Here is a 24801-nt window from a genome sequence, read left to right on the forward strand (position 1 = left end):
GGAGTGCATCCCAAAAACCTCGGATCCACGCCACTTTGATTTATTCTTTTCTTCTCTTCCTGGTTCAGAGCTTTCCGTTGTGTTGCTATTCGCTTTCTCCCAGAAATGAAGTTAAGAACAAAACCATTTTGACAGATCACAACACTTGAGAAAAGAAAGGCGGTTTTCCCCAAAAATCATATTTTCGTTATATATTTACATGTCAGACACTCTTTCAGATATATTTTTTTATCTAACATTCTTTGCAGAAAAGCATGGCCTATGCATCGTACCTTACGTTAATATGACACCACGTGGGGTAAGGCGCGATCCATGCACGGCGCCTTACGTTGATGTGGCACCACGCAAGGTAAGGCGCTCTGCATGGACCGCACCTTATGTCACATAGGGTAAGGCGCGATGCATGAAACGAGCCTTATTGTCGTCTGACACACGCGCCGGATAGAAGCAGTGCATGGGCCGCGCCTTGTATAATTATATATGTATTTCTCGGCTTTTAAACTTTTCTCTCTGTTATAAATACACTCTTAACCCGTAAACATTCACAACAATCCTCTCAACCCGAAAAATCACATAACAAACCTTTCAATCCGAAAATATCACCCGACAATCCTCTTATATTTTATTCAAAAGTTCATTTGATCTTTCATTGTAAGGTAATTTTTTAATATATAATATTTTTTATAATTATATATGATTATTTGAAAAAATATTGTACTAATTATTTTCAATTAATTTTTGTGGTTGTAAAATTGGAAAGCAGAGCATACGTCGAAATATTTTTACCGATACGGTAATAATATAAAAGTATATTATTAAATTATTTATGTTTATGTGTAAAAAAATTATTACGTTATATTTTAATTCATATATTATTTATTTAATTAGATTTGTTTCAGTTTTTTTTTGTAAATATAAGACTGTCTCCCTTTCAAACTCTAAGAATGACGCGAATTTCAACTATTGTTTATTATGATGGAGAAATTTGGGAAGATGAAATTGACGTTTATTTTCGTATCAAATCATTATGTTAAATTATCCTTCAAGAGAAACATAACTCTTGAGGAGCTGATAACGAAGATTTCAAGGAAGGTTCATATTGGAAGTAATAGAAGAATGTCGTCGCTTCAGTACAGATTTCCAATATTATTGTTTCTGTTAACTTATACAGCGTTCGACCTATCAAACAATGATGATGTTGAAATGATGGTTGATTCTCAAAATCATTATTCAGACGCCGATACGGAGATGTATGCAAAGTTTGTTGAAGTGCGTACTATTTGGGGTCTGTCATTAAGTTCCCACTATAGGTTGGCTGAACAAGCTGATCAAGTTGGCAGCCCAACTACAGTAATGTGTAATGATTTTAATGTCATAATGGGAAATCCGCGTCATGGTGTCATCCCATCAACTTCAATGAGGAGACATTCATCAGCAACTCCTTACGATCTGTACCGAGGTGAGTCCACGAATAATCCGTATGGCAACATCGCATCTAGTTCAAGGGGAAGGCATTCATCTGCCAATTTCTTTGACCTAAATATGGAGATGCCATCGACGCAACAATCTGTGCAGTTTCCATTTTACATGATGGCTTCAAGCTCGAGGGGGAGGCCTTCTACTGCGAGCTTTTTCGATCTCAAAGTCGAGATGCCTTCTAGTTCAAGGGGAAGACATGAAAGTAGTAGGTTCTTCGACCTAAATGTGGAGAGCATAGAGGAACCCTCATCTCCACCAGAAAAACCGCTTCGTGAGCCAGGTGTGGATGGTGCTGAGACTATACTATTTATTCACCCAGAATCACCGTAGTTCAACTCCGATGATGATGATGATGTAGATGAAGTTCCCACAAATGTGACACAAACTGAACCTCTAGCACACATGTATGAAACTAACTATGGTGCAATGTATGGGCTAGAATTTGCGGATATGCCTAATCTCGGTGACTATAAATTTAACTCATCAATAATTAATGGTGAGTTATATTTAGGCATGGAGTTTTCAAGCAAAGAAGAAGTGATGACAGCTATAAAAAATTACAATATCCGTAATTCTGTTCAGTCCAGAGTTGACCGCTCTACGCCAGAAAAGTATGTCTGTCACTGTGTCAGACGTGAAAACAGATTCAATTGGATGGTTCGTGTATCAAAGAGGAAGAAGAAAAACAATAGATGAGAACTAACGATATACAACGGTCCTCACACATGTTGTGTTAGATGGATCAACCAAGATTATCCCAACTTGGACTCTGAAGTGATCTGTAAGCCATCATGCCCATGGTAAAAGCAAGCTCCCATATAGCTATTGTTGTGTTGATTTCAGCTATACAATCGCAGTATGGGTATTCCGTCTCATACAAAAAAAATGGTTGGCAAAGCAGATTGCGATTAAAAAAACTTCATGGTGAATGAGATGCATCTTACAACGAACTTCCAAGTTAGTTTAGGGTGGTGCGAAGGTTGAATCTTGGGACAATTGTGGACTTTAAAACTTGTCATGCATACCATAATGATCGAGTTCTTCGAGATCGATGCCAATTCTACCGGGTTTTTTGAACTTACCCACAGTGCATTAATGCTGTGAAATACTACAAGCCTGTGGTCCAGATCGACGAGACTTTCTTGTATGGAAAATACAAGCAAGCTTTACTATAGACAGTTGTCCAAGATGGTAATCGCAACATTTTTCTAGTTGCTTTTGCCTTTGTTAAAGGAGAAGATACAAATTTTTGGGATTTTTCCTCCTAAACTTACGTTCACATGTTATCACGAAGGGAAAAATCTGTGTCATTTCAGATCGCGAAGCTGTAATCAAAGCAGCAATGGAGTCTTTGGGTCCAATGTGGTAACCACCCTTTGTCCAACATAGATAATGTATCTGACACATTGTTGCGAACTACCATGGAAGGTTCAAGAAGAATGATAAGTGACAATTACTTGTACGCATGGGTAAGTGAAAATGCTGTAGTTTTTTTTTCTTTCGATCATTTTCATTTTTTAAAGAAACAAAGTTAGAAAGTTCTACATTTTATGCTCAGGTTATGAACTACTACCTCAAACATTTGATTTCATGCTTCAAGATTTGCAGGCGAAGAACGAGGAAGGATACAATTACATCAGTCTCATCAATAAAGAAATATGGACAAATGCATATAATGGTGGTTATCGATATGGACATATAACGACCAACTTGTCTGAGGTAATCAATTCGACCTTAAAGGGGGCACATCACTTACTGTAGTGGCTTTGGTAAAAATGATATATTTTTATTTGGTGATATTTTTTGCGAAGCTCAGGGGACAAGCTCAAACGTGGATGCAAGACGGTCATGTCTATCACCCTAGATTAGTTACAGATCTACAAAAAATTATTGCATCAAATAGAATGTCTGTAACAAGTTTCTCTAGAATGCATGAATTGTTTCGTGTCACAGAGATGTCGCGACCTCTTCAAGGGATTGAAGCTAACTCCTTAAGAGTAAATCTATGGGACAGATGATGCGCCTGTGGGTTTTTTCAAGCTCTGAAGTATCCATGCTCTCATGTGATAACAGCTTGCTCGCATACCCGTTAAGACTATAACCATTTTGTGGATCCCAAATTCTTACTATAAAAGTGTTTAAGGTATATGAATTTGAGTTCCCCCTATAGGTAATGACGAAGACCCTAATGAGGTTCAAAATTGGGTTCCAATTATACCAGATGTAACTTTATTGAGGGACCGTGGTCGACTAAAATCCACTCGAATTCATTATGATATAGATATTCGAGAAACATCTAGACAAGACAGAAGATGTGGGCATTGTAGAAACCCATGACACACTAGAAAAACATGTCTACTTCTTCTGTCATCAAGTAATCATTGATGAGGAACTCATGGAGTTGTTGTTTATCAAATAATAGTTCTTGTAATTTAATTCACATTTACTAAAAGTTAATGTCATTTGATAACCACTGATTAATTAAAAAAAACAATACAAGAAAACGATAAGAAGAACCATTCAAAGCGCAAATTATCCATCAACATTGATAAAGAAGAACCATTCAAAGATATGGCACATTTTATTGGTACAACAAGATTTGACGTTGGCGTTATATGTGATTAAATAAAAGAGATAATAAGTGACAAACTTAAGAAAGTTATCGAACACAATTATTAATTTTATCAAACTAATAGCAATTTGGTATTTGAATATAATTTTAAATACAACAAACTTTTAAAAGACAATTGTTTTTTATACATAAATTTACTATTATTATTATTATTATAAACACAATTAAAAAACACTAAATGATCATCATCATTCTCTTGAATTAAGTAATAAACAAAATTAACAAAATAAATTAAGTATTAAATGGTAAATAATAAAAAATTACAATAAAGAAAGTCCAACAAACAAGTAAATACAAATATAAAAAAATATAAAAAACTATCGATGTCTGCGGTGCAAATGTGTTCCGTAGGGCGGTGGTTTTCTGTCTCGAGGTGGATTTCTTCGTATAACTGGTTCTGACTCCTCACTGTCATCATCGTCTTTGTCATCGTCGTCATTAAGAGCATATATATTTTTTTGATGAGGAATTGTTGACGATGTAGCACATCTATAGAATAAGGACCATGGAAGTGTATGACTGATTATCCCACCGCTCATAGAAAACTGGGAAAACTTAGAAAACACAGACATCGATAAGTGAGAAAACTATACAGGAAGTGTATGTGCGGCGACCATCGGTGGTGAGGCTGCACCCGCCAAATAACCAGCATATGAACCCTAAGTCAGATCTACAAATATAGAACCATAATATCCTCAAATAGGCGTCATATAACTCTGTGACGATGGCGACGACGATATCTGGTATGGGAAAAACTGTGGCGGCAGTTGATATGGCTGCGGGGTGTACATCGTTGCAGATAGTGATTGTTGTGAAGGTTTCGTTGGTGCAACTGACGACAAACCGGAAGCACCTATTCTCCGTCCATGAGTAGGGGGACGATGAGGTTGTGACGGTATACGTCTTTATCGACGTCGATGAATGCTCCGTCCTCGTGCATCCTTGGAAAGCAGGAATGATTTCCTGTTACTGTTGAACCACTCATAATAACCATCTACAACCGTCAAATGGTCAACATAAGTGGGTTCTCTATGAGGAATGTGTCGATGTCAATCCTCCCATATCATAACCCACTCATAATGCTTTACCAGTCAATCTATATATGTCTTACCGCGTCGATCTGTGTTATGCAACTGGTCGATATTTTGAGGTGCTTCTGAAATTGGTTGTACAAAACCAAATTGCCGGAGCACGCGATCAGTGAGGTGCCACTTGACAATCGTATAACAGATCAGAGAGACCACCACCATCCAAACATCTAATGGGCCTCTTAACTCAAATGGGATGCAGATCCTCATATCATCATTACAATAAGGAGCTCATTCAAACTAAAATAAATATATATAATTCTTATCAAAATAATAATAGTTATATAACTATAATACAAAATAGATTTTCAAACATTAAAATACATACCTCTGTGCCAGCCTTCTGATCAATTAGTAGCTTGATTATTTCTAATTCATCAGGTAGATCCCGATGATTTTTCTGTCAATAGACCACCTATTCAGGGAAATAATTTTTATTATACACTAGATAAAATGATTAATATATGAAATCAGTTTGTAATTACCTCAATAGTAGTGGGAATACGAACGAGTCATTCACAACAGGACATAAAAAAGGCAAGCGATACCATGCCCAATACTGCAGCAGAAGAAGACATCTGCCGATAATATTTTTCCTGTAGTCAGTAGCTCGACACATCTCCCTATACAGGAATGCCAAGATAAAAATCGCCAAGATGCCGCAACCACGTACAGTGAACTTGGTTGTGCGATTTGTCCGACATCAGCAACCCTCCTATCAGCTGTAGTTTGCATGCCTGTGCATACTTTTTAACTGATCCTTTGAGGCGTCCTTACTCAAATTTTGGAAATTTGCATCCAACCAATTTAACGGAATCTGACCACCATTAAAATTTCACGGGACACATCCTAGATATTCCTGACACAAAGAATTTCAGTTACCGTGCCCATCCTGAAAGCACATTCACCGGAAGCCCCCAAGTGCATGGAAACATCCTCGAGCGAATCGTGCACTCTCCGTACGGAAGATGAAATGTGAGTGTCTCCGGTCTCCACCGCTCGACTAATGCATAATCAAGTTTGGTTCTATCCTACTATGACTTTCATATCTAGCTATGTAACCGAATCCAACCTCGACTAAATACGGCCAGACACGAGTTGGTATCGCTTACTTAAGGTTACAAATAAAAGGTTCTAATGTACAGTCGCTCTCCTAAAAATATTAATAATTACAAAAATTAATTTATAAACTAATAATAAAAAATTAAATAAATAATTATTACTAATAATTTAAATTAAATTAAATTTTAAAAATGTTATCATATAAGCAAAATGTCTCGATATATTTTCTATCAAAACGAAGCAGATCACATTTCATTTTATAACTGTAAAAAAAATAAAATAATTAAATAAAATACTAAAAAAATTAACTAATTAAATAATTAAATAAAATACTAATAAAATATTAAATAGAATAAAATATACCTTATAATAAAACTTGAACGAGCAGTAAGATGATTTGGTAGGGTGAAAATAGTTGAGAAGAGAGTATTTATAGGGTGGGATGGGAATGTGAACGGTCGGTTGTGAACGAAATAAAATCGAATTCGCGACCATGCACATCGTCATTCTGACGTGTGTTATTTGGCAGAAAGACGCGACTCATGCACTACTTCTTATCCTACGTGGCATAAGGTGCAGTACATGCATAATATCTTACCTTATGTTGCGTCACATCAACGTAAGTCGCGGTGCATGGAGTCGCGTCTTATCTTACGTGGTATCACATCAACGTAAAATATGATATATGGGTCGCATATTTTTACATATTGTGTTAGATTGAAAAATATATCTGAAAAGGTGTGACACATAAATATATAAGGAAAAGCTGAATCGCCGAAAAGAAAGAAGATCAAATATGTTTGGAAGAACACCAAAGAAGAGTGATAACAGCAGGTACTACGAGATTCTGGGTGTTTCCAAGAGCGCTTCCCAAGATGATTTAAAGAAAGCTTATAAAAAAGCCGCCATTAAAAACCATCCCGACAAAGGCGGTGATCCTGAAAAGGTAGAATGTGTGTGTGTGTGTTTTTTTTTTTGAAGATTTTATCTGGGTTTCTTTTGATTATTTGCTGATTCTGATTTCTGGGTGATTTGTAGATTAAAGAGTTAGCTCAAGCTTATGGGGTTTTGAGTGATCCTGAGAAACGTGAGATATATGATCAGTATGGAGAAGATGCTCTCAAGGAAGGAATGGGCGGTGGAGCCGCTGCTCATGATCCCTTTGATATCTTTTCATCTTTCTTCGGTAACAGCCCCTTGGAGGTGAGATTTAGTTTAAGGCAATTACGGATGCAAATGTGGTTTAGAGATATTGAAATTCGAATTTTTTATGTTAGTTATCAATTTTATTGGTTGTTTATCCTATAATATTAAATTGCGATTACGGTTATAGTGATGCAGTTATGGATACTGTGGATATTATAGATTGATTTACTTTTTTGAAAATGAATGTTTTTATTTTATGAATGTGTTTACAATTTCACATCCGATAATTTTTTAAGTTTATAACTTCTAAGATTTTAGAAGTTCGATGACTAACATAAAATTCTGTGTTCATCCTTGAGTTGATTTAGTCGTTACACAATGTTGCTGTCGCAGTTTAATATTATGGTTGACCATAAAATTTTATTTGTGTTCATTCCATATAAAAAAAATTGTTGTTAATATATATGTCTCAAGAATATTTCTAGATCCATCATTGATTTAAGAGAATTATTTGCGTTTCACTTTCGTTTTATTCTGACGCTGACAAACGGGGAGAGGATGTAGTTCATCCTCTCAAGGTGTCTCTGGAGGATCTTTACTATCCCACAATGTCATATGCTCCAAGTGCAATGCGTGAGTTGAATCATTTTAATTTTTGCAACTCTTGGTGGTATTTTCATACATGTAATTTTGTTATTCGTGGCAGACAGGCTCGAAATCCGGCGCATTTATGCAGTGCCCCGGTTGCCAGGGTTCTGGTGTGAAGGTTTCCATCAGGCACCCCGGTCCTTCCATGATTCAGCAAATGCGACATCCTTGCAACGAATGCAAGGGTACCGGGACGATCAACGACAAGGATCGCTGCCCTCAGTGTAAGGGCGAGAAGGTCGTTCAGGAGAAGAAAGTGCTGGAAGTCATCGTAGAGAAAGGTATGCAGAACGGACAGAAGATTACGTTCCCGGGTGAAGCCGACGAGGCGGTATGCATTATGTTTAGTGATGTGGTTTAGTGCATGTTGTTGGCTTGCGGCCTAATGGTTGGTATTTGGTGCTGTGTTTGCAGCCTGATACAATTACTGGGGACATAGTCTTTGTCCTACAGCAGCAGGACCATCCCAAATTCAAGAGAAAGGAGAGACCTGTTTGTGGAGCACACATTGTCCCTAACTGAAGCTCTGTGTGGCTTCCATTTTGTGGTCACCCACGACTTCTGATCAAGTCGAACCCTGGGGAGGTTGTTAAGCCTGGTAGAACCTCTATGTCTGTTATATCTCTCAAGACTTTCTGAAAATACATTTTCACTCTTCATTTATATTAACAGTCGTCTTTTCATCGATCACAGCTATTAAGGCTTTCATCTTTCCTATTGCTCGGTGATTAATTTTTTCTTCTGTCCCAGACTCCAAGGCAATCAATGATGAAGGGATGCCCCTGTACCAGAGGCCATTCATGAAGGGCAAGATGTACATTCACTTCACAGTTGAATTCCTGATTCTCTGAACACTGATCAGATTAAGGCACTCGAGGCCATCCTGTGGCTGAAACCGACGTCAAAATTGAAGGATATGAAGCTAGACGAGTGTGAGGAAACCACGCTGCATGATGTGAACATAGAAAGAGGAGATGAGGAGGAAGCAGCAGGCAGCCATGAAGCTTATGATGAAGATGAGGAAATGCATGGTGGTCCGCAGAGGGTGCAACGTGCTCAACAGTGATGATAACGATGAAGATGAAACAACAAAATGGAAGCTCATCTCCATATTAACATACCAGACATTTTTACACAAAATGTCAGATTTCTCTATACCCAATGTTTTTTTTTCTAATTATTTCTCAGTTAAGATTACCATTCTTACCTTTTTTATGTTTCCTATTGATAAATTATCATGGTCAAATATCAACGGTAATTTACTCTCTATTTTATCAACTTGAGCACCAAAAACTACGTATCTCAACCGACATGCCTCGAGTCAGATTAGACAAAAAGAAATTAATTTATTTAGTATAAATGAGTCACGTCAATTATAGGTGGTTCACTCCTCTAGATTTTAATAGAGTCGCTGATAGTGGAGTGGTCGTTGATTGGTGTCGAGTCTTTGTATCTATCAAGAGATAGAAGAGAGATGAGAGAAAAGTTTCATATTATGTACCAAGAGGTTGATTCTTTTCAAGGGATGTCGAATGTTTTAGGTCCTTCCTCTGGGTTCAAACTATGAAGGGGGTTTCTAGAGGCCCTAAGGTACAGAGCTCTATCTGGCGAATGAGATTTGGAAAAAGTACAACAATTGTCCTCCTAATCGAGGGAATACCATGAAATGGCTCGACCCGAGACGTATTCATTGAAACATTATCGGCATTTAATAGATTATATTTTGGAGAAACATTATTGGCATTTAATAGATTATATTTTGGAGAAACATCGCAATGATTGTTTTTGAACGGTTTAGAGGCTTAAATGTATGACATCTTGTTTAGCTCAATGAAATTACATGTTTAAACTACTGGGAACATGCATTTCTCTCCGCAGTTCAAACATGAATACTTGACACACACAGAAAGAATAAATTCTTCATTATTGGCTATTGCAATCCGGTGCGTCGCTCAACCAGATATTCAGGAGGATATACAAGTCTTGTCAAACTCCATGAATGAATAAATATGAAAATTTTGTACATCAGAAAGCTCAAGATCACCAACACTTAATCTCGAGGAATGCGTACCTTCTTCTGCAGAAATCGAAATACCTGAGGGACTGGGAACTCCGGGTTATTCTTAGATTTTAAACATAATCTTGCTACAACTAGAAGATTCTTAAGCTCTTTAGAATCATAGTTGTTCCTAGGTCTGGATCGATCATCATATCGATCGAACTGCTGAGACGCGATCCTTGGACCCATTGGATCAAATCGGTCCCTCCTTGCCCCGATGACTGCCCTGTTATTAGCTCCAATATCAAAACTCCAAGCTGAAACACTATGTTCCCACGTTCTTGTCCCATACATTCTGCTTGCAGAGAAAAGATTCGGATCTATAAACAAACATTGGAACGGAAAGCAGCTCTTGACAAACTCAACTCACCTTCTGAACACGACGAATGAGGCATTTGAACATAAGTTCCAATGGAACTAAGAAGGCCAACATCGGTTACCTGCAATAAAGAATGAATGGTTTGTTACTTTCATACTGGCATTTTAGCTTCAAATGCTAACATCAAAAGGGAATGAGAGTCGACCTTTGCAGTAAAGTTCTCGTCGAGCATGATGTTACTCGAGTTGATGGAGACATGATAAACCGGTGGATTACTGAATAGAAGCAAGTATTCCTGCCATACAGGGCATACTTTATGTTACTTACACAGCAAGGTAACCGAAAAGAAGAATCCGGGTTTTAGCAGCTCAGCTAAGTTAGTGACTTACCAATGCTGCTGCCACACCAACTGCAATTTGTAGTCTTGCTTTCCAATTCAAAGGAGTCTTGAGAGGATCTGTCAAGAGCCAAAGTTCAAAAACCAAAACAAAGTCGTTTTCAATTCTGCATAGACCATGCTTTATAGAGTTACCATTAAAATGCCTTTAAGCTTCCGTTTTCGATATTGTCGAACACTAATAACCTGCAAAGATGAAGCAAAGTTATGATCGATCTTTATGCATATATAATGTCATTAATGTAAGCTACACAAATACACATGAATCTAGGAAGGGTATGAAAATGAAAGTTAAAGACTTCAACCTCTTGTTCCCTGTGGAAAATCCCCGGAGCGCAAGAAGATGGCGATGATGCAACCGCCCCAGAACTGCACTTCTCTATAGAAGCTCTCTTTTCCTTCGTTGAAAGCTCTTGCTCTTTTACCAAAGCAACTTCACCGCCTTCGAATCTGGCCTTGTATGCAGCCCCATGGGAATTGCTGTATACTATCCTATGGAAGCCATCGGTGGCCCTCTTTACATCTTTGTATGAGAACTTCTTCACAAACAAAATTGGTCCTGCAAATAAACAAAACAAAGGTGCTGATGCATCACCACAGTCGAAAATGCAATGCATAGAGGACCAATAAAGATGCTCCTATTTTCGAAGAAACAAGAGATCGATAAACCGTAGAACTTGAAGAGACCTCATAAGTGATGAAGGAATACAACTGAAATCTTGGTCTGGTAATAAGATGATGGTCTCTAAAGGAAATGAGAATGAAAAGGGGGCTTGTTTGTACAACTGAGAGCACTCTTACTCCCTTTGAAACTGGAAAATGGAAGCCTAATCATTTAGACAAGCAGATGTTGTGCAACTTACAATGATACATTATCTTACTTGTTATGAAGTTCCTTGATCTAATTACGGGACAATCAGACAGCATATATGATCAATATTTCTTACATATATGCAGAAACAAAGATTTGTTGACCAACACATTCAGAGAGATACAAGTATGACTATTGTTGCATGAACCAAGCAACCTTAGTGATTAAGGGATGACTGTTATCACTAGAGGTCCCGAGTTCGAGCATGATGTTTACAAGGTGTTTTGGCGTTAATTGTCAAATGATTGAGTGTATTTCGAATAAATATTACCTTGTAATTGTAATCAGGAAATTGAAACCTAATTGATTTATGATCCCAAGCACAATTGAAACTGATAATTATTCTTCGTGATTTTCAACTTTTCAAAAAACCAATCTTTTTATTGTCCTTCAAAACCCCCAAAACCAAAAAGATGAACTTGTTCACAACAACCCATCTTTAAACCAGAAAGTTCAAGCTAAACACGACCAATTTCCATTAATTCATGAACAATTACAGAAGAAGAGAAAAACCCATTTACCCTTTACTAAAATCCAACCCATTTAGCTATAATTTTCCCAGGAAAACAAAACATAGTTAATCTAAAAAGCATAACAGTCTTAACAGACAGTTTATGTTTTTATGCAATAAAAAATGAAGAAAAGAGATTACCGGAGCGAGATCGGTGAAGCCATGCAAGAAGACGAAATCTGAGTTTCCGGATCATAGGATCCATTCCAACAACTCTGTGTTTCTGTCTGAAAACGCCAATTTTGTCTGTTCCCTTCAGTTATTAGCTTCTGCTACTGCAGTAGTCAAATACATAATTACTAATTTTCATGTCATTTTTTCTTGTATTATCGAGGATTCACTAATTAATAGAAAGGGTTTACAGTGGGTATTTAAAGTGGTGGAGTGGTCCTTTTGTCAGTTAAAAACCCTTCACTGAAAAGTAGAAATTAAACTATCACAAAACTGTTAAAGGTTGTTTTATCAGTTTTAGCAATTTGCTAAATATAACTGTTAAATGTTCATTTAAATATAGCAATGATGCTTTCCTTGTTTTGTTTTGTATTGCATTTTTTTAATGATGTTTGTTGTTAAGTGTGAACATATTGTTTGTACAATTTCATCTAATAGAAGTTTTGGGACTTGCGATTCTGTAAGGTTGAGTATTCGATTGAATTGGTTGGGTTTGAGTTAAAAGTTTGAGTTAATGGAGTTGATAAGTCATTTTTATATTTAAATTTTATTTGAATTTTTTAGTCGAATTTATAAAATTATAGTTAAGTCAAGTCAAGTTGAATCTTTGAGTTTCTGTTTAAATTTAATTGTAAATATTTATAGGGTAAATTACATGCTTACTCATTGAACTTTACTCTCTCTCCTGTTTCACTCACTATATTTAATTTTTCAATTTACTCACTAAGCTTTATACATTGAACTTTTTCTGCCGTTAATTTTGTAACTGCATTATGACGTGGAATACATAAATAATTTTTAAATCGTCTGAAATATTATAAATGACACGATAAAAAAGAGGATAATTATTTTTTGCTTTTTCATTTTTACTATTTCTTTCTTTTTCTTTCCCCTTTCTCTCTCTATTTCTCTGGTTTTTTTAGATTTTTTCTCTAGTTTTATTATATTTCAAAATCACTATCTTTATAAAATCCCAAGTTCTCTCATGTCTTCCCCCTCATTCTTCTTTGTTCTGTTGTTTATTCTCTCATTATTCTATGTTTGTTATCTTGGAAGTTAAAACATAATGATAGGGGGAAAATAGGAAAATTTTTCAACAATGGAGAAAGTGAAACGGATTTCTCTCTTCTTATGGAAATGATGGATACCCCAAAAAGACCCATATGACCACTCCACTCTCTAAGTTTGAGGTATAAATTTTCTTCAACTATTTAATCTTTTTTTAGAAATCTTTTTTCTAATTCTGATTTTTAATTACTTTCTTATTCACTGCATGTGCTTTTTTTTTGTTAGAGAATTGATCTTCATATTTTCTGTGTTTTATCTTCATTCCATTATTTTTGGTTTGTTCCTTCCGATATTGGGGAAAGGTTGTGAAGAAGCTGTGAGAGTGAAGAAGATTGGGGGATTGCTCATTTAGATTTTGGCTTCAACTTGCTTAGAATCCATTATTTTTTGTGGCATTGGTTTGATCCAAAATGATTTTCCCTTGGGATTTATTTCTTCAAGCATCGCATGATGCAATCGGACTTCGTATTGTCCCTCTATTTTTTTTTTCGACTCTTGAAAAATTATAAATTATGGTAGCAAGTTCTTTTTACAAATTTCAAAGTCAGTATTTGGTTATTGATCTCCGATAAAGGTGATCAGAAGTGGTCAAAATAGATGTCGCCGTTGTTGCAAGGACATGGGTTCAAATGAGATTAGGTAGAAATGGAGAGATGAGGAAGAAAAAAGATGAAGGAAAGAGCCATCAGACACTAGCAATTGTTGATATCATGAGTGTTAGGCTTTACGCCCAAATTAGTCATCGAAGTGCCTTGCGTACTTGTTGTGGTGTATTCGGGTAAGGGCATCACACCGAGTGTTAAGACCTCGACACATAGTCAGTTGCAGAAGTGCCTCGCGTACTTGCTTAAGTGTTCTTGGATATCCTATACTACTAGACGATCATCATCGCCTGAATTGTATTGATGCAACTATATATACATACCTAAGGCCCAGAGGCCACACGACACTGACATCGCTAATTGACTCCTCGTAAGTGTTCGGGCCTCGGTCCTCACTAGCTCCTGAAGTTCCTCGCACTGATAATGCCCACTAGGGAAACTAAGGTAACCTGGGTATACCGTAGCATAACTAGACTCACTAAAGTGAGGTTATCCTTTCACTAGCTATTATCTTGTTCATTCTCTATCTAGGACGTTACACGAAGGCTTATTGGTCTTACTGTTGTTATTTAATACGCTGTTTCATTTTGGTCGCTAGTTACTAATGGGTGTTTTAATTGTTCTCTGACTCTAGCGGAGTCTCTACGTATTCTCAGGGTTTTGTGACAATTTTTGTGGTTGTTGTTCACTGGCTAAACCATCCGCTTGCCCAATACCTGACTCGGGTTCAACATAGGGTAATGACACTCTGATAGCTCTTATTGAACTTCCTTTCAATACCCCTCGGATTGAAAAAACAACTTACACCTCCTAGATTCACATACATTCTCGAACCCAAGCTCTCCGCTATTTTTAAATCTGACTTGCTCGTTGTACCATTGGTTGGTATATCTTCTGTAACGATCCTCGTTCTCCACTATCCGTATATGTGCTCGACTGAAGATACTTCAACGTATACTGCTTAAAATGGTTACCTCTGTTGTAACCATCTAAAGTGAGTAGTATCGATACTCTATTTGCAATATTGATACCTTAGGGTCAAGTATTGATACCTCTATGAGTATCGATACCAAAAATATATTATGTTTCCGATATTATGGCCCAGTATCAATACTGTAGGGGCAATATCGATACTCCCCTTGACAGTAACGATAATCCCAGCCTGAAATCCCTTATTTTAGCCTTAATTCATCTAGTATCGATACTGTTCATCCCAGTATCGATACTCAACCCAAAAATGGTTATTTTAGGCTTGAGAAACACTCAAAATTCACCCTAAATGACTTAGATTGGTTTCTAATCTTATTATGAAGCTTTAGGGAGTTAACTAGGGTCTTAAAGTAGCATAAAAAGTCTTTTTAACCTCTAAAATATAATTTGACCATGATATCAAATATAAACCCTAAAATACACAAATCATATCAAAACTTCATACTTATGATAATCTTAACACTCTAAAGGATTAAAAATAAACTAATTGGTTTTAGAAACCCGAAATGAAGCCCATTGTTTAGCCAAATTCCTTTCCTTGGCGATTTTGGTGAAAAACTATCATTTTTCTCTTTAATTACAAAATCCCAAGGCTTTATTCACTAAAACAACGTTGCTGGAGGAATTACGAATGAAAATGAAGCGTAAAAAATGCTTAAACTCTTACCTTTAGCTTTAACCCTTAGATAGAAAGAAGAAGAAGATACGAAGAAATGGAAGGGAGAAGGGATATGAAAGAAATAAATAGGCTCATTTTTAAAAAATGGGGAAAACACGCTTTTGGTATTTCCTCATTTTTCTACTAATTAAAAATCTCCTTTTGATAATTAATTATGCTAGATCCCAACCCAATTAAGCCCAACAACTTAAAATATGAAATTCACGAGGTCCACTTACCTATCGGTAAGCCCGAAACTACTAGCCCATAATTTGGGGAGTTACAAATTGGCCGTCGGAATTGCGTGGGATCGCGGTTTTCATTCTGGGGTTCACGGGGTATAAAGTGTCCATTTGGCGTTGATCGATCATTGATCGGTTATGATTTTATAGGATTTTGGTGGTCGGGATGTGAGGTCGAGTGGAGCTTCATCGACAGCAAAGAGCGGTAGCCGACGTGGGTTTAGGGGTTGAAATGAATATTTTTAAAGTTTTGAGGATATTTCAAAATTTATGTGGTTTTTATAGATTTTTAATTTTTTTAAATTTTAAATAAATGTTTTTAAAATTACTGGATTGTGACAATGTCACTTAACGAAGGAAATTAACACCACTGATGGTTCGAGCACCTAAAGTTTTAATGTTTGTAACGTTAGGCACCAAGATCATTCAAAAAATAGTTTATGCACCTATTCGTGAAAAACGCTATAGTTTGAGCATTTATTTTATAATTAAGCATAACTTTTTTCTTATAAATTTGGATGAATACAAGATAGTATCTAGTGGTAAGAAAAACTCAACTCAACTCAAAAAATTTATTTTTTCGACTCGATTTTGTAGAATTTATATTTTGATATATACAAATAAGGGTAAAATGTTTCTAAAAATAAAAGTTCAAAGTCCAAAATAAAAGTTAAAAATATGTTTTTAAAATTTTTTCAAACTTAGTCGAACCTTTTCAAAATATACTCGATCATTTCGTGCTTTAAAGTCATGTTTCCAAGCTTTTCTGGCTCAAAGGATCGATCCGTTAGTAAAAGGATCGATCCCTTTGACCAAAGGATCGATCCCTTGGATAACAGTGAGTTTGGGATCGACCCCTTGACAAAAGGATCGATCCCTTCCCAAAAAGGATCGATTTCTTTGGTATAACGGTCAAAGTATTTGAAAAATGATCGATCCCTTTAGTAAAAGAATCGATCCCTTGTGCCTTAAAAGTTGTAGGTAACAGCTATTTCGATCCCCTACGGCTCCAAAACATCTAAAGTTTTTTAATCTTAATTTTCTTTCTCTTGTAAATATGTGTTTTGAGCTTAATTGTATATCCTTAAGTTTTGTTTTTGTGAGGTTTAATTTGTAAACACATTTCCTTTTAGAAGTTTTCTTGTTTACAATTTTTTCATTTGTAAAGGGGTTTTGGTTCTAGCTAAGCCTTTGAAAAGCTAGGGAGTTTGTAAAAGATATATCTTTATCATTGAAAAATAAAGAACAAATTAATGAATTTGTTGGAAAATCTTAAGTGAGGTAAGTAGTGGATATAGACTTCACTGAGGGAGTTGAACCGCTATAAATTTCCTATCTTTAAACTCCTTACTCCCTAAATTTCAAAAAGTCAATTCACCCCCTCTTGGCATATTTCGGTTGATCGATCAAGCTTCATCGAGCCTAACAAATTTGACTAGAAAAATTCGACTAAAAAATTTTCAATTCCAAGTCAAGTTATAGAATACAACTCAAATGACTCAATTTTTTTAGTAATTAATGTATTGATTTTCAAGTTTGAGTCTAGACCCTCGACTATGTATGATATATGTATATTACATATAAAAAATGAAGAAATATATATGTATTGCATATGGTCATAAAAAATATTTAAATTAGAATCAAATAGTATCATATTGTTACAAATACTTATAATTAAATTAAAAAAAAAACTTGAAAACTCTACGTGGGTCGACTCAAATTTTATAAACTTGACTCGACTCAAAAAAAATTCAAATCAAGTTTGAGTTATAAAATATGACTCATCAACTCGAAATTTTTTGACTCGCTTGATCGAATGTTCACCCTTAATAGTATATGTTCAAAGACACTTGGTCATTTGATAATGAATGTTTATACCTCTAACATATGCGATGTTCGAACTTGAAACTTCAAGATGTACCAACAAAATCATTTACCATCAAAATCGCTTGGTTTGTGCAAAAACTGTTATTTTATTAACTTTAACAACGCCAAACTCACAAATAGTGAATCAACATTGAAAGTATGTTGAACATAGCAATATTAAAAATTATTATAATTAATATTCAAATATTATTATTTCCATTCTTTCCAAATTTATTACAAGTGCATACATATAACTATTTAATTTTTATTCTTTTCTATTTTAATTACTGATCTTTTTATTTGATCAATTATATTACTTAATTATTTAAATAATATCAATAAAGTTACATGTTGTTGACATTTAAAGGAAGTGCTAGTGCAACAATTAATAAAATTAATATTGTTACATATTTGGTCCTCAATACATATGCATTCTATCAATTTGATCCTGATTTTGATTTAATTTTAATTTAATTCAATAAATTAGGACCAAATAGATAGAATATATAATATTGAAAATCAAATACATAATTATAAACACTTCCTTTAAATATTATCAGTAATTGATTTGATTGATATCATTTAAATAGTTAAATAATTAGATTGATAATATTTTAGGTTTCGTCCAATCGAAAATGTTATGTTTTTCATAACATTTTCGGTTGCCTTCATTTTCTATCGTTACTTAGTCTTAAATTAAGTTTTCGTCTCGTAGAATTTCTCATATTTCATAATAAACACATTTATCTTTATGTAACAGTCTAATCAACAATTTTTAAAAAATGCCCTAGTCTATACAAAAATGAAATACTCTTTCAGGGATTATATTAAAAATAATTATAAATGCAAAAATATTGTTATAAATTTTTTTAAAAGTAAATAATATTATTCAAAATAAGAAATATCTCAAATTACAATAAAGATTTACAATCACAATCGAAAATTAAGTACATAATTAGGAAATTTTCCTATAATCATTGAAGCAAAAATAATAACTTAAGATCATATAAAGACCATACAAGGAAAGATTAAATCTAAACAAGAACTTGAACAAAGATAGATACAAACAGATATGATCGCATTGGCAAACGAACCACAAAAGGGGATCAAGCTACTGAAAGACTACCGAAAAACCGTAAATCAAACTCGAGCGACGTGAAAAACTATTTATGAACGCCAATCAGGTATCCAAATCTAATCCGAGAGTCCAAAGTATGAAGATTATAATATATTAGATAAGCGTCATATTAATTAGTTGTGGCGATGTCAATCAACCCTTAGAAAAAAGATAAATAAAAAAAGGTCAAAAATAGAAAAAAAAACATAAGAAACGTGCCATAAAGGCATATGGAAACTTGCAACACAAGCATACTTATTGAAAATAAAAAACAAAAGAAATAAAGATATGATATAGAAAAGAAAAAAAAAAAGAATATCGACAGTCGACAACCAACATTAAAGTTGATGTCGTCGATCAACAAAGACGAAAGAGAAAAGAGATGAGCAACACACCAATAAGAGAAAACTAAGTTTTTTTTTTACTTTTGTAATTAAACTTTTGTTATAAACTTAAATTAACTTGGTATAGATTTAGGGAATTTAAAATTATTATAAGCTTAACAAACTTGTTATAAATCTGTAAAATTTTAAATTGTTATAAATTTAAATATAATTAAAATATTGTATTACAATAAAAATAACAATATTAATAAAAAATAAAACAAAAAAATATATCACTGACAAGTTCTTTGTGAATGAGTTATATAGTGTAATGGTTGTCGGTTTCGAGTGAAATTTCTTTGTATTAATTACTCTCCAATACGATTATCATTGACATTGCTTTCGTTGTCTTAGGGACTGCTTGTTTACCTCTTAATGGAATCATTCAGCGCTGAATGTTGAATCGTTCAGCATTCAGCGTGTTTGTTTCGCACTTCTGAATGATTTAGTGCTGACTGATTCAGCAAAACAGTGCTGAATGATTCAGCACATAAGTACATTCTGAATGATTCAGAGCCAGTAAACAAACAACATGTCACATTCAGAGCTAATTCATCCAAAGCCTCTGAATCATTCAGCATTTGAATCATTCAGCATTGGAATCATTCAGCATTTGAATCATTTAGCACTTAATCATTCTAAAGTAAAGAAACAACTCCTTAATTAATATTATCTCCAACATTACCAACATCAATGTGTGTTGATCAGACGGCTTCATTATCGTCGCATCTTAATCGTACAATTGTGGATGATAGAAAAATATGAATATAGAGGTGTGTGATCGACAATCCTATCATTGAATACAAACTATGAAATCTGAAGAAAATTAATCTCAATAAAAATGATCTCATTGATTAAATTGATTGGATTGATCGTAGTAGTATTATTTTATTAAATAATAATATTATTAGAATACATGTATTAAAATGTGGTATTATTGTTTTTATATAGGGAGGGCATTAAATTCATGTACCTCACGTTGCATTTAGTACTTAAACTATTAGTTTTGGTATATTTTTGTACTTAAATTTTTATTTTTTTCAAAATCATACATAACATTTAATTTTTATTTTATTTCAGTACACTGCCATTAAAAACTTAAAGCGTTTAGTACCTAAACTATCAATTTTCATCCATTTTAATACCTAAACTTTCATTTTTTTTCAAAACTTCACATTAAAATGTAAATGGGTACTAAAATGAAACAAAAACTAAACTTTAGGTATGTTTCCAAAAAAAATAAAAGTTTAAATACCAAAATTGATCAAACATATAATTTACTAATATTTTCTGAAAATATTTTTTTTCCAAACATCAAAGGGAATAACTTTTGTGGACAAGAATCCTTTGGATAAAGCTTGGTTTCTCATTAACTTGTTTCAAGAGCAATTTATATTCCTACAACTCGTTTATTATTTATTTAATTAAAAAGTGTGTAGAAGTATATAAAAGTATTTTAAAATTATATTCTAATTTTTTAATAGTGTAGAGTAATTACAATGCAGTATATGTCCAGAATTATTGACAACACAGACATGCCTTACTGCTCGAACCCAATATCTGTAAGATAAATAACCTTCTCATTTACTATTATTAAGATCACTTGATATATTCAAAATTATATTTTCATTTACCATTAAAATTTTTTGGTTCATGCAGTTATATTCTCATTTTTAAATGAAAAAGATTATCTCAAAATGATAATATAAATGATCAATATAGCACCAAGATCTTATAATATAAAAGATAATACGAATGCATCTTTTCTTTAAATAATCTTACATCACTTTTGATAATATGAGTTTATTTATTTTTATCAGTTTTATCTCATTTTTCACTAGTTTAATTCATTTTACTACAAACGAAATAATAATAATAATAATAATAATAATAATAATAATAATAATAATAATAATAATAATAATAATAATAATAATACAGTCCACGCTCTTTATTCTCTTGAAAGAGGAAGACAATGAAAGGGAGCAGAATTATGACAAGTTGATCCTTTGTTTTGGTTGGGGACCACACACAGTTTGGTTTAGAGTTTAGACTTGTTTGATTGTGGAAGTTTCTTTACCTTGAGCAGAACTCGATTCGATTAAAAAATTAAATATTTTAATTTGAACAAATATTAAAATATTTTATTTGGAGGGTTCAATTTTCTTGTGATTTTATCAAAGCGATCTGGAGGTTTCAGTTATTAATTATTCAATTTTCTTTACCTAATCCTGTGGCTTGGGGCAAGCCAGCTACCTTCACCATCTCAGCTTCTACTGGTAAACTTTCCCTTCTTGCAGTTTTTCTAATGATCCTTGCCTTGTTTTTGATTGCATGTTTGGTGGTTAATATTTAATTCTGGAAAAAAGAGGGTAGAGTGTTGAACTGTAGAAATCAATGAAATTACTTCATATTTTCTAAGGATTCAATTCTCTTGAACTTTAGCTGCCGAATCTTTTGCAGATTAAGTAAAACAGGAATAACTGGCTCGAAGGGTTTAATTTAATTATCCAATTCGTATTGTATCGAGCCAAGCATCATAGATTTCTATAATTTATGAGTCTTAAGGATTGTGTGCTCGTGGAATATGAGTTGCTTTGTGGAAGAAACCAGTGTTATCTAGTTCACGGTTCACTTTGGTTCGTGTAATGGGTACATGATCGCAATTTGTTAGTTTCCCCGTTTGCGGTTCGTTGGGGTGTTTTGTTTGCAACAGATTTTGGGATCATGATTCGTTGGGATAATTTGGTGATGATTGATTCATTATATAGATTAGAAATGGACTTCTCTCCTTCCATTGCTTAATTGAAAGAAGGGCTGTGCAACACTGCAACTTAAATTTATTTCTTCCCGGTGCTAGTACATAGATTGTGGTGCTAGAATCTAGATGCTTCTTTCTCTTCCCCCGTTGTTTGTTTGCTTTTGCTGTGCTGGATTTTTGGTACATCAATTTGGCCTTTCCAGCATGCGTCCATTAACGAATTGGAATGCGAACAAACCTTGAATTGGAATGAACGAATTCAAACGAGATTTGTGGGGGGTTGGGGCGGATTAGGTAACACTGGAAGAAACATAATTAGTTTACTGGTTTGGATCTCAAGTATGTAGGAATCTGCTTTAGGGTGGTACAAACCTATCCTAAACATAGGCCGAATTTCGGGGAGATTAAAAAGAAGCTTAATCAAGAATCAACCTTCAATCCTCCTTATGAACTGTACCAGCATGACCCTAAAACCCCTAAAATATTCTCTGGCAGTTGAGAGTACCAGCATGACCCTAGGCCTGTATCATGAAAGCCAATTTCTTAGGTATTTACACTTCAAATCTTGGTGAATTATGGCATTATGCTTTTGGCTACAAAGTTAAATCCAAATCGCTAGACTGGTGCTGTGTTTTGATGGCAAAACCATTTCTTCTAAATCCTTTTCTTTTGAATAAAAAATATATTTTGGATTTAATAGCTTAGACATGAATTCTTGACGTTCTGGAACTTTTTGGTACATGTCATTGAATGCCTTCATTTATACGGTACAGATCTGTATATGTATCTAAAAATTGCTCCATGTTTTTATGTCCATGGTTCACAGAGCCTTTATTGGCAGTTCATGATTGCGTATTATTTTGCAGGTCAAGCAATATCTGGAGGCAAAGCGGGGATTGATGTTTCCTACTTTGGGGTACATGTCCATCAAGAAACTCATCCTCTTTGTGAGGAAACAACCTGTCCTATTTCTGTTGGGAACTTTGTACTCTCTCACAATCAAGTTTTACCTGGATTTACTCCACCAGTAAGTTTCACTAATGGCGTTAACTTTTATTTTATTTTATTTTGAGAATATTTTCAGGATTATACTACCTGTGAGGTGCCCTTTTAAATTGACTTGAACGTTGAAATGTTTAACTAGCCCATTGCCTGACATATTCAGTTAATAAAGCATTGCTTGGTTGCAGTGCTTGGTGATTGATCTAGTAGCCCAATTTCGTAAGGTCCCACTCAAATCTCTATATCAACCTTGTTGTTATCTTTTATAAAATGAAACAGTCACATTGCTTTTTGTTGTTCAAAATAGAAAAAGGGAGAAAAAGTGTATCTTAGTTTGGTTCTTCTTGGTTGTTTAAGGCAGGATACAAAGTGGTCTCAGAGATATATTTATTAGCGACACATCGTCCTCAAGTCTCATGCAGGCACTGCAAGAAATCTCACACGCACCTTTGTGTGACATTTATGTGACTTCCTTCGTCAATTCCTAACCATTTAGATGTTGTCATCAAATAGATGGTTGCTTCATTTGATTCCATTTCTATGGTTAATTTCCAACCAGATACATTCATATATCTATATGATCATACTCGATTTTCTTTTCTTCAAATTAAGAAATAGAAGAAAAAGTAAATTGTTTCCATTTCAGATTGTGCTACCGGGCTTGTATTTTCATCCTTGCCTGTTTGATGCACTTCTTTAGTCGATGATTATCTTAGAGACCTTTGATCGACAACATCATGTTTCCCGATGCCTTTTTTTCCTTTCGGTTTTGTTGTTTAATTGCTTATTTCAAACTTGGTTTGACTTGACATTGTTGAACTTTAGAACATTTAGACTATTTCTTACACTTGCCTTAGTAGCTTTTCATGTGTCCTGAAAGTGTCGATGCACCATCTGGTTTCATATTTAAGCCAGCCTGGTTCATAACCATCTGTAGAGACCAGAACCTAGATTTGCTCTTTCTAGGTTGGGGATTACAACAGAAAAGCGAAATCCCATGCACCGGTTTCGAACTCTACTACTCTTAATTCGGAATTTTTAGGACTCATTTACTTTGTATGGCTTTTGCAGGGTTCCTACACGCTTAAGATGACAATATCAGGCGATGGAATCCCACAGTTAACCTGCATTTCCTTTGATTTCAAAATCGGTTTCGGTACTTCGGGATCTTCGGTTTCCGATATCTAAGCTACCAAGTTCACATGTGTGGATGACTGTCACCGTACAATGTAGTGGGATGTTTGCTTATTTTGATATGGACAGATCTCAACTTCTAAAACCTTTGTACTAATAATAACTAGGCAATTATTCCACATGTCCTAAATATATCTGAATCCTCTCAGGCAGGCATCCCTGATTTTCCTAGTAAAGAAAATGACAAGGGAGCTATTTGGAACATAAAACATATATGTAACACCTTAAATCAGTACGACACACAGTTGACCGGTTAGAATGTTACACGAAACTAATTGAGTGGTTCACCCAAAATTTTTCTAAATTTCTTAATTTAATGACCAATTAAAAATCATTCCAAATAAAGGAATTCATCCATAAAGTATAATTAAGTTTACATTGGGGAGCTCCCAAAATAATATATCAAAATATACAGACCAAGGTGTACTTTGCTCTGCACTCGATCTGGGAAACTGCTGCTCAAAAAGGCTCCTCGACTGCTCCTCCTAAATACATGAGCACAGAAACAAATTTCGAACACTGATCTCACTAGCTC

General features: G+C 34.6%; 1 protein-coding gene and 2 pseudogenes across 1 annotated transcript; 2 read left to right on the plus strand and 1 right to left on the minus strand.

The window, feature by feature from the left end:
• LOC120128964 lies at window positions 1-9127 on the plus strand (annotated as a pseudogene).
• An 861-nt stretch (window positions 9128-9988) lies between these two features.
• On the minus strand, window positions 9989-12537 carry LOC120128970 (annotated as a pseudogene).
• An 8909-nt stretch (window positions 12538-21446) lies between these two features.
• LOC120128534 (putative phosphatidylglycerol/phosphatidylinositol transfer protein DDB_G0278295) lies at window positions 21447-24365 on the plus strand (the record flags this gene model as incomplete). The annotated part of the gene is made up of 3 exons (XM_039146209.1): window positions 21447-21588; window positions 22937-23097; window positions 24144-24365. Coding segments are annotated over 3 exons (420 nt in total), but the record flags the coding sequence as incomplete, so codon positions are not given.
• Between the last annotated feature and the right edge of the window lie 436 nt (window positions 24366-24801).

Source organism: Hibiscus syriacus, unplaced genomic scaffold (assembly GCF_006381635.1).
Source record: "Hibiscus syriacus cultivar Baekdansim isolate YM2019G1 unplaced genomic scaffold, ASM638163v2 tig00001644_pilon, whole genome shotgun sequence".
In the NCBI taxonomy this organism is placed as follows: Eukaryota; Viridiplantae; Streptophyta; class Magnoliopsida; order Malvales; family Malvaceae; genus Hibiscus; species Hibiscus syriacus.